At 37.7% G+C, this 11,360-nt stretch overlaps 1 protein-coding gene across 2 annotated transcripts; it reads left to right on the top strand.

The window, feature by feature from the left end:
• The first annotated feature begins 953 nt into the window (after window positions 1–953).
• Window positions 954–4,083, top strand: LOC102078189 (CD209 antigen-like protein E). Of its 2 annotated transcripts, none has more exons than XM_025903706.1 (6): window positions 954–1,276; window positions 1,407–1,493; window positions 2,014–2,118; window positions 2,447–2,589; window positions 3,067–3,170; window positions 3,612–4,083. In XM_025903706.1, exons 1-6 carry the CDS (start codon window positions 1,222–1,224, stop codon window positions 3,742–3,744), a joined length of 627 nt encoding a protein of 208 aa, XP_025759491.1. In that variant the 5' UTR covers window positions 954–1,221; the 3' UTR covers window positions 3,745–4,083. The 2 variants fall into 2 exon arrangements, with proteins under 2 accessions (XP_025759491.1, XP_025759490.1); XM_025903705.1 differs by having other exon boundaries at window positions 1,382–1,493.
• The last annotated feature ends 7,277 nt before the right edge of the window (window positions 4,084–11,360 follow it).

Raw genomic sequence — 11,360 nt, 5'->3', positions numbered from 1 at the left:
CACTTTTTCAGCGTACCTCATCCTGTACAGGGCAACTGAAAAGCTTGATAAGGAACCATGCCTTATATGGTGTTAGGAAATGATACACACACACACACACACACACACACACACACACACACACACACACACACACAGGCAGCACACAAAGTGAAAATTTGTTGGTAAAAATTGACTAAAAGAGTTGAAATGGAATAGAAATAGACCCGATCGAATTGAATAAATATAAGTACAAGAGAAATAAAGTAAAATAAACAAAAGCCTAAATTAAACTAAAGCTTAACTGTAATGTATTCAAACTGATAATAGCTGATAATAGTGCTTTACACATTCAGTTATCCACCCATTCACACACTGGTGATGGCAAGCTACATTGTAGCCACAGCCACCCTGGGGCGCACTGACAGAGGCGAGGGTGCCGGACAGTGGCGCCACTGGGCCTTCTGACCACCACCAGTAGGCAACTGGTGAAGTGTCTTGCCCAAGGACACAACAACCGAGACTGTCGGAGCTCAAGAAAAGGTTTAGTTTTAGTTTCAGTGGTAGCACAGCTGCGCAAACAACATATTACATAGGCGACTTCCTCTGAACTTGAAATAAACAAATAAACTGAAAGTTTGTGAGACTCACACTGTTAGAGTCAAATTGTTATGTGTTGCCATTATTGTACTTGAATTTGTAAGTCTTGGTTCAAACTATATGATCAAGGACATTCCTTTGTTTCTATTGCCCTCCTATTATAGGCACATCCTATGTGAGGGTTCTGTTTTCTTGTTTAGTAAACTTCCTGCCTTTATGACCCTTTTGGTGAGCAGGAGGCCACACAAACGCACCCCCCAAAACAAACACACACACACTCACATGCACATGAATATACATACAGACACGCACATACATACACACACACAACCAGTGCCTTATCTTTTATAACCGGGGGGGGGGGGCGGGTGTTTACAACGGGTGTTCGTGAAACTGTGTGTCACAGAAATAAAAGGCTGCAGGGGAAGCTGGTTCTTCGGAGTGGTCGGACACCGAGGGCAGAAGGGCTGCTCTGAGATCCTTCCCTTGCTAGCAAGTAAAATCGATCGATCACTGTTCGTCTTGCTTCGTTAACGGGAATAAGTCTCTAAACCAGCGGGGCCTGTGGAAGCGCAGACCCAACACACACCTTTCTCTTCCACAGAGCTGAGCTCTCAGAAATAAGCTACATCCTTTCATGCAATGGAGGAAATTAATGTCGACTCTGCAAACAAGACGTCTATTAAAAAACACACAGGTAAGAAAGAAATTACAAAAATTTAAAGTTTAAATTTTGTAAATCTTTTATTACTGTTATTACACTCTCCTCTCCCCTCCCCTCCTCCCCCTACTACAAACACAGTTTGTTTTTTGTTTTTTCTTTTCAGGTCCAAGGAGATGCAAGAGAAGCATTTATTTAGTTGTTATTCTCTCGTTGGGGCTGCTGGCTGGACTTCTCACTCTTGCTTTCTACTGTGAGTTGTGTTGTGTTGCTTTGTTGTTGTTTTTTTGTCTTGTTGTATACACACACACACACACACACACACACATATATGTATATATATATAAATCCTAGCTGTGAGAGCAGTCCCTTCTTCCGAATGATGGAACACTGAGGTTATTGAAGATTCCATAGGTCCCTCATCCTTTTCATGTAATCCCTTCCGAGAGGGTTACTTACGTAGTAGCATTCCAACAATGACCTATATACATACATATATATATATATGTATGTATATATATGTATATATATATATATATATATATATATATATATATATATATATATATATATATATATAGTATTATATTGACTTTCCTATTTTAACATGTTTCATTAACTACTCACAAAAAATATTTTGCTTAACTTTAAAATAAATCAGCAACAGTGTTCGTTTGTGTCTCATCAAGATTCACCTGAATACCTCTCAATGGGTAAAAAGCTTTCCTCAATAACTGAGGAGAGAGAGCTTCTAAATGCAAATGTCTCTGCAGGGAGTAACAAACTTTCTTCTATGACTGAGGAGAGAGACCTGCTGAAGGCCAACCTCACTGAAATGACCAACGAGCTGGAGAGGCTGCAGAGTTTGTTCAACCAGAGTGAGTCCTTGTCTGTTGTGTGTCTTTGTAAAAGGGTTTTACACTGAAATTCAATGATTCCCTTTTCCAGCAATAGATGGGAATATTTTCTCATTATATCTGAATTGACAGAAATTTAAGAAAGCAAACTTTAATCTTCATGGATATGTTTCACATGAATCATTGTCATCATTGTTGCCTCTCCTCTGCATAGCAGTGTCAGGATCACAAGGTATTTTATATAGAGATGATATAAAATATAGATTTCAGTTAATTAACAGAGACCAATAAAGCATTGCTGAATGTTCCATCTTGATCTTTAATATTCCTTATTTGATGTTTCTTCCAGAGACAACATGTCCTGCAGGATGGAGAAAGTTCAGTTGTAGCTGTTATCTCCTGTCTGAAAGATCTGACTCCTGGCATTCAGCTAGAAAAAACTGCACAGACCAAGGAGCAGATTTGGTGGTCATAGATAGCCCTAAAGAACAGGTACAAAGTGCATGCATGTGTTATATTGTGTTTGTTAATGAAACCCCACGTTGTTATGAACGTGACTTTCCCCAGTTCAAATTTTTTTTTAATAAGACTGTCAGCATTCGACTAGTTTAACAAGGAACTATCGAAATAAAACACCAAACATGAGACAGACTGAGACGTGGACATGACACTGGAAACGCTGAAGAACAGACATGAAAACATAACTTGACTAGACGTGACACAAGGAACAAAGGGGAGGCAGAGAGACAGAAACCAAGAGACTAGAAACTATAAATAACAATGAAGTCAACGACTATTAATCATTCAAAAACACAAAACACTGGGTCACAGACCCAGGATCATGACAATTCCCCCATTACACTGAAAGAGCATTGGGTATGAGGGTGATGAGAATCTGTAGCCAAAGGGACAGGAAATAAAAAGAGTCTAGTGAGTCATAACACAAATGTTTGTGTGCTTGTTTAACAGAACTTCATCGTTTCAATTACCCAGTATAAAACTTGGATTGGTTTAAGTGACATAGAACAAGAGGGAACGTGGAAATGGGTAGATGGAACGCTTCTGACTCTGAAGTAAGTCTTCGAGTTCACCCAACATATTCAATATATTTGTAATAAATAAATATTTTTATAAATAATATTTATTTACTAAGTAAATATTATGTTTTATAAATAAAGAAGTAATGTTTTTTTTAATTTATGTATTTCCTTGGTGAAGTTATTTCATCAAGAAAAGAACTTCATTGATAAACCAAGACACCAGGAACTGAAAATCTTAGAGACTGTTTTGGACTTACTTGGATATAACTTGATATTAACTAAAGGTTTTATGGTGAATAATAGAAAAAAAAAACAGACCCACTTAACAATTTATTATTAGAGAAAGAGGGTTGTCCATGTATCCATAACTCACAATGCTCACAATGGGTTAAACATGCTATCAGTAGTCATTTTTCCCATGTTGTTTTAAATCCAACTATAATATCTTAATATTGTTTTTTATTGACTCACCAGATACTGGGCATCTGGCCAGCCTGACAACAAGTTGTCTAAAGAGAACTGTGCTATGATCAGATATAATGGAACTTCCTGGAATGATGGTGACTGTGAAGCTATTCTCAAGTGGGTCTGTGAAAAACTACTGTAGCAGCTGAATTTGTTTGAAAATTAGATTTGTACATATGTTTCAAATTAGGCTATGATTGTTATTTTATTAGCATTTTTATATATCCTTTTCAGAATAAGTATTAAGCTTTAGTGAAAAAACAACCCTTAAAATATAACTATGCCTATAATAATAATAATAATAATAATAATAATAATAATAATAATAATAAGTAACTGATCCATTTTATTTGGATAGCACTTTTAAAAACATAGAGTTCAATTCAATTCAATTCAATTTTATTTATATAGCGCCAAATCACAACAACAGTCACCTCAAGGTGCTTTATATTGTACAATAGATCCTACAATAATACATACAGAGAAAAACCCAACAATCATATGTATGAGCAAGCACGTTGGTGACAGTGGGAAAGAAAAACTCTTTTAACGGGACGAAACCTCCGGCAGAACCAGGCTCAGGGAGGGGCGGGGCCATCTGCTGTGACCGGTTGGGGTGAGAGAAGGAAGACAGGATAAAGACATGCTGTGGAAGAGAGACAGAGATTAATAACAAGTATGATCTATTAACACATAGTGAGTGAGAAAGGTGACTGAAAAGGAAAAACTCAATGCATCATGGGAATCCCCCAGCAGCCTATGTCTATTGCAGCATAACTAAGGGAGGATTCAGGGTCACCTGATCCAGCCCTAACTATATGCTTTAGCAAAAAGGAAAGTTTTCAGCCTATTCTTAAAAGTAGAGATAGTGTCTGTCTCCCGAATCCAAACTGGAAGCTGGTTCAAGAAAAGAGGGGCCTGAAAACTGAAGGCTCTCCCTCCCATTCTACTTTTAAATAAGCCTGCAGTGCGAGAGCGAAGTGCTCTAATGGGGTGGTATGGTACTATAAGGTCATTAAGATAAGATGGGGCCTGATTATTTAAGACCTTGTATGTTAGGAGCAGGATTTTGAATTCAATTCAATACTAGAAAAAGTTGCATTTCCTGCAAAAATATTGTGTGAAGCATAGCTAAAATGTTCTCTCTCATTTGTGCATACATGAAACAGAACAATAGTGGCTAGTACTGGTTGAACTCTGCACTGGTTAAACATTTCCATTTCATATTGCTTAATGTGTGCTTGTTTTTAATGTGACTGCTGAAAGCATTTAAACTTCACTTTATTGTTATTGTTCTAGTTGGAAAACTGATTTTTTTTTTCTCTTCCTGTATGTAGTGTATGTATCTGTGTGTGTATCTGTGTGTGTATAGTGTTTTACTGTATTTATGTGTTTTTCCTTTAAAAAAAAAAATCTACTGTACAGATTACAGAAAAATCACTTTTACAAAAAAGCATTTATTGTGCATTCTACTAAAAATCTGATGCAGAAAATGTTAATGTCCTGCCATTAAAAAAATACAGTTTCATGATATATTTTTATTGAAATACAGTTTCCTCAGCATGTGTTTGACAGACATAAAATTGTGATTCATCTTCAGGAAAGGAAAGGAGTTTTACTTCTGTTTCTTTTCACACGTTTTCACATGACATCATTACGAACTTGTAGAACGAAACCCCCCAACTGTGATATGTACAAGAACAGGAATGTGAAAACCAGGCATAATATCTTCTGCAGCCACCAGGGGGCGCAAAGCTGTCACTTCCTACACATATATAAAAGCATGTTTTTGCTTTGGGGGTTTATGTAAATTGTTTTGAAACGTTGTGCACACCAAAAAGGCAGGATACAGCAGAAAGCAAAAGGTGATGTTTGCATTTTATTTTTATTGCTGAATAATGTTTCTGAACATGAAAGCATGGCACTGCAATGAAAATAAAAAATTAAATGCAAAGTGATTATTGGTCCTGTCAGAGAAGAGTGTATTTTAGAAATGATAAAGAGGGGACCATGATAGCAACAACAATGTATATGTTTAACAGCTGATAACTATTTCATACTGTAACGATGGTTAAATGTTATTTTACAGTGACATGTTGGTTATCTCTGCACACTGTTGTTATTTCTTTAAGATACATGTTTGATTGTGCTGCAGGAAAAAGGGAGTTAATGTGTGCAGGAAGGGGAGGGGGGTCCTTGTTGTTGTGTGTGACTGTGCGGGGCTGAAGTGAGGTGTTGTATGAGAGCACTCTCCCCGGAGTTAACGGCCCGTTTGCCTATGTCACCGAATAAACGGACAAACTGAGACCAAAACGTCTGGTTCTTGAGAACGTTACAATACATTTTCGATTTCGTTTCTTGGAATTGTGCAATCAAAACTGTCACGTCTGCTGTGGCAGACGAGTGGAGCATGAAAGGAACGGGCATTAAAGAAAACCTAAGAATAACCAGAACTAGGAAAAACTAACAGAAACAAACCAGAAACAGAGATGCAGGGAGACTCAGGGAAATACGCAGAATGACGGATGAAGATTATCCAGACGAACCAGCAACTAACAGAGGCAGACACAAGGCTTAAATACACAGAGGGATAATGAGGGAATGAGTCACAGAAGGAGGGAACAGCTGGAAGTAATCAGACATGACGGGACAGGGGAAACGTAAACTGAGCACACTGACATCAGACACGGACCTTCAAAGTAAAACAGGAAACACACACGCAAAGACACAGACTCAGAGACGCGGGCTTAGCACAGAGACCTGACTACAAGAGAGGGGATACACAGAACCAAAACGTAAGAATAAACAAAGATACATCAAGAAATCAAAGATGAACAATACAGAACAGAAAACACTGGGTCACAGACCGTGACATTGTGTTACGTAGACATCTTAACGGTAGTTTTACTAATCATGTGTCACGGGCTGCCGGGGCAGACCGTGTGGAGAGTGTGTGGAGGACTCAGGTGCGGACACAGGCGAGGACACGAAACTGAGTTCGAACGAAAAGCGAGCCTTTATTGTGGCTGGTGACAAGGAGTGCAAACAAGGCAGAAGCGCAGTGACAAAACTAAACTATAACTAAACTGGGAAAGTGATACTAGGATAAACTATGAAGACACAGGAAACCATAACTATGAATACAAAGACTGGCTGTGACAACATGGAGGGTGGGAACACAGACGACGCGACACAGACTGCATGAAACACAGAGACTAAATACACATGAGGGATGATCAGGGGAAGTGGCCACACATGGGAGCACAACTGACACACATGAACCTAACGACAGGACAGGAGAGGTGAAACTAAATACACTGACATTGAATACAGACTTTCAAAGTAAAACAGGAAACATGGAGATTAGACATGACATGAACTAAACATAACCACGCAGACATGACGCATGAACCAGGAAGACTTAGTACAGGGGGGAGATGACATAAACAACTAAGGAACAAGACTAAGCAGCAATCTAGAAATAAACTAGGTGAACTAAGCTAAGGCACAAATGAATACAAAAGATACATAAAACTCAAACACTGGGTCGCTCGACCCAGGACCATGACAATCATGTATTGGTTGGAACATTAAAATGCAGTAAATTACCTGCTATGAACCTCCTGTATTTTTTTTCTCTCCTTCCATGCTCTCACATCTCTGATTAATTACTGCACTAATTTTAAGGCCAACTTTTACAGACAGGTGAGAGAGTGCAGACTATCATTAGCATCACAGTTAATTCTTTTCTCACACATTAGGTTATTGTTCAAAATTAAGTTCCAGCAGTCTCAGAAATAACCCCCACATCTGGTTTGGGATCTATGAGGAAGCTTGTGTGCAAGATAATTATGTTCCCTATTTATTTTTCTTTTGAATTGTGTGTATTTATTAGATTAGATTTAAATGAATGAATAAAGAACCTTTAATAGCATACATTTTTAATTTCTCTTTGCTATTTGGGCTGATTGGACCTGATGAATGTAAAAACAAAGAATTAACTGATTTTTTTTTTTTTACCTGAGTTTTGTTTCTGAAAAAAATGAGATCCACATATGAGAACATTCGCTTTAAATTTCGATAGGACAGTGGCAGTATAATGTCTTTGTAAGTGGATATCAGGCCCTTGTAGAACAAAATTTAGTATTGTGGTCTAGACCAGGGCTTGGCAACCCTGGGCACGGCACGACCATAGCGGGACTGGCCATTGGGCATACCGGGCCATTTTTTGTAACGGTATGATGAAACAATGAAAGGTGGTGGATTGGCCAGATGCTGGCCAATGTGTAAAAATAACTCAGTTGTTTGGTGGTGGCTGTGGCGGAGCTTCCACAGAGGCCAGCAGGTGGATGAGGGAAAGGGGAGGCGGGAGGCAGGAGGAGGAGAGACCCGAGGCGGCCGCCGGTCCGAGTGTCAGGTGAGCTGAACTTCAGGTAAGAAGTTATGACCTGCAGTCTATCTGGGTCAGATATAAACCAAGTTTAGGTGGAGTTTATTTTCGTTGTGCTGACTTTTTACCGTCAGTTACAATAACTCGTACTGCGTATTAGCTAACATGACGGAGTTTCTATACAGCTGGGTGGGTGCTATGATGTTACTGATACTGAACTTTATTTATAAGGTTAGTTAGTAGAGTTGCCAACCATTCCGTAAAAAGCGGAATCGTCCCGTATTCAGAGAAAATATTACGCGTTTTGTATTGAGCTGAAAAGGAACACAGTTTTTCCCGTACTTCAGCTAGAATGGAAAAAGACACAAAGCTGGAGTTATTCTGTATCTTTACGCTATTAGCTGCCATCTACAAACAAATATAATTCTATAAAGTTGTTCTATATATTGTGCAACTGTTAATATAGAGCGTTATTAAATTTATTGCTAATGCAATCATATGGCACACTGACTTCTGAGGAAATTTTAGATGGCACTCATCATCAGAAAGGTTGCCGACCCCTGGTCTAGACAATCCAAAATGTGATGTCCACATATGTGGACGCCAGGAGGTTAAAATGTGACAACACCACCAAATTTAAAGGGAGTGTTTTATATATATATATATATATATATATATATATATATACATATATATATATATATATATATATATATGTATATATAAATATATATTGGAAAACGATCCACCACCAAAGATCCAAAAGAGCTAAAGGCTTATCTGCAGTTCACTGCAATAAAAACAAACAACATTAAAATTCACAAAAATCTAATGGGACACTTAGCACCAGGCTCATTGCTCACAGTCAAACAGCAACTACAAAATATACTCCAAGCATACAGTAATGAAACACACACACTTTTAAAACAAAGAAAGTAAAAGTACACAAGCCTTGTAATTTATACTCCACAGGTGAACTGTCACCTGTGCTGATGATGGTCGTTGTGACATTTGGTCACAAACACAGGAATGCTTTATAGCACTCTCTGTGGGAATTGGGGCAAGTCAAAACATTAAAAAAGAACAAAGCAAAACCATAGACAGGAGAAAACCATAGACAGGACAAGACCAAAAGCCCCAAATAGCAGCTGCTTTTGGGCCCTGCTTTTTCCTGCAGGATGTCTGATCTAAGTTGTCCAGTAGCTCAGAGAATAAGAGACCTGACAGGTGAAGATCAGATGCTGACCTGGCTGCAGAATCACAGAGGCTGGCTGTGTGAGCTTGTCACACTTTATACATGTAGAGAATGCACATTAAATGCAATTCTAATGAAAGTAACAGCATGTAGTGTTCACGCTGTCAGTGTTTCTGTTCAGTGACAGTCACCCAGCAGCAGCAGAGACACTGAGAACATGTTGGTGCTAAAAGTGATCTGCTTCTCTTCTTCTGCTGCAGCCAACTGCAATATATCAAGTCTTCATATTAGTCTGGGAGGAAGTTTAGTTTGATTACAGATGGACACTGACAGAATACACAGAAATATGGATTAAAGTGCCAGTCATTGGGTAAAGTTTGACCTTTTTAATGAAAAAAAATCAAAATAAAATCCAGTGTTTTTATTATTATTATTATTATTATTATTATTATTATTATTATTATTATTATTATTCATTAAAAAGTTTTAACACAAGTTACTAAAGTCATTTGTTTTACTTTGGTATTTCTTCCTGAATAGAAACAGTCAAAGTTTCACAAAGCTGCGCAATGATTTTTTTTTCATAGTTACATTTATAAGTGGTATGCTGGCTGGCTTTATGTTATAATTGTTTACACACTGAGGGGTTCCAATTCAGCTGTACTGATGTCTGCTGTCTGCAGTTGTCTCTGGGCATAATTAAACAGCCCTGGACTGACAGAGAGTAAGAGGTGCTACTACTATCAAAGTAAATCCAAGCAATCCACTGCATTTTATTCCAGCATCGTGACTGAGCCAAGCAGCATACATATCAATACTAAACCCTAAATATATACAGACCAGTCTGTGGGATTCTCCAGTTATCCAGTGTGGACATCCAGTGGACCTGCCTGTTCAATAAAACAGCTGGCATTGAACTCTGCTCTTCTCTTGTGAATTTTGGGTTCTCTGAAATTAATTGGATTAATTGGACTCTGAGAACTGAAATTATACAAAATCCCCACTACCAGAATACTCACAAATTACTATCTATCTAACTATCCACTCAATTTAGACTTTGTAGAGGATCTAGACAAGGATGCAATTTTTGTACCTGCATGAAACAATGTTTACCAAATTTGGCAACCTTTCCTCTCCTATCTGGGTGATGTCTAACTTAGCAGTCAGGGGTGAGGGGACAGAGGTTTTGGGTGGGCTTGGCATTTATAGGTTTAGTGTTCAGTTTCTAAGGCAACAAGATGCCCCTTGGTTACAATTAGCTGATGTTTGTTCATGTACTTACTTGCTTTGATGATGTTTACTTTATACTCTATTCCGCTTTTCCAACTAAGTTACTTTATTTCAGTTCTAAATTCTTTCAGTCATTGTGTCTAGTATTATTTTGATTATTTGTATTTATTATTATTACTATCAATATTATTATTATTATAACATCATTATTATTATTACTATTATTATTACTTTTAAAGTAATAATCTATCTTTTAAAATCTTTGAATGTGCAATTCATGCTTTTATTACACCCCAGCTGGACTATTGTAACTCCTGGCTGCAGCTCGTCTTCTGACACGTACTAAAAGATGTGAACATATTTCCCCGGTGCTTGCCTCTCTTTATTGGCTCCCTGTCCACTTCAGAATTAATTGTTATTATTTTGGAGGTACTGTAAAACAAAACGTTAAGCATAAGTCTTGTGTGGCCTGTTCATTGAATTTGTTCTTCCTTCTAATAAAAATATTTGACGCGGGAAATAATAAAAGAAATTAATTCCAGATGTCAAATGTAATAATTGGACTCTGAGTTTAAATTGTATTACAATTCCATTACTAATAGAGTTCAACAAGCAACTTTAGAGTTTAGTGGCACTGTGCAGTGCAGATATTCATGGAGGAAAATATTCATTTACAGTGACATTGCAGATTATTATTAATATCCCAGTAGGGCATGCACACACACATCCCATTAGCCACATTTATACATCCCATTGTATAAATGTGGCCAATGACAAACAACACATATCCATTCTCAGTTTTGAGAAGGTACGTTACGCATCAATTTTCAAATCCATCACTGATGCTACTTTTAAGCTTTTAAAGAGGATTAAAAGCAACACGAGCTATTCCTATACTGCAATGTGATCGTGAAATTACATTTTAGATGACTGAGACAGTGTT

This window comes from Oreochromis niloticus, linkage group LG16 (genome assembly GCF_001858045.2).
Source record: "Oreochromis niloticus isolate F11D_XX linkage group LG16, O_niloticus_UMD_NMBU, whole genome shotgun sequence".
NCBI lineage: Eukaryota > Metazoa > Chordata > Actinopteri > Cichliformes > Cichlidae > Oreochromis > Oreochromis niloticus.
Note: the sequence above shows the minus strand (reverse complement) of the source record. Positions and strands in the feature narration are given on the sequence as shown.

Coding starts and splice junctions, on each gene's coding strand:
- LOC102078189 (XM_025903705.1), top strand. CDS start 1,217: ATGCAATGGAGGAAATTAATGTCGACTCTGCAAACAAGACGTCTATTA. Junction 1,277..1,381: donor GTCTATTAAAAAACACACAG/GTAAGAAAGAAA, acceptor CTACAAACACAG/TTTGTTTTTTGTTTTTTCTT. Junction 1,494..2,013: donor TCTCACTCTTGCTTTCTACT/GTGAGTTGTGTT, acceptor ATGTCTCTGCAG/GGAGTAACAAACTTTCTTCT.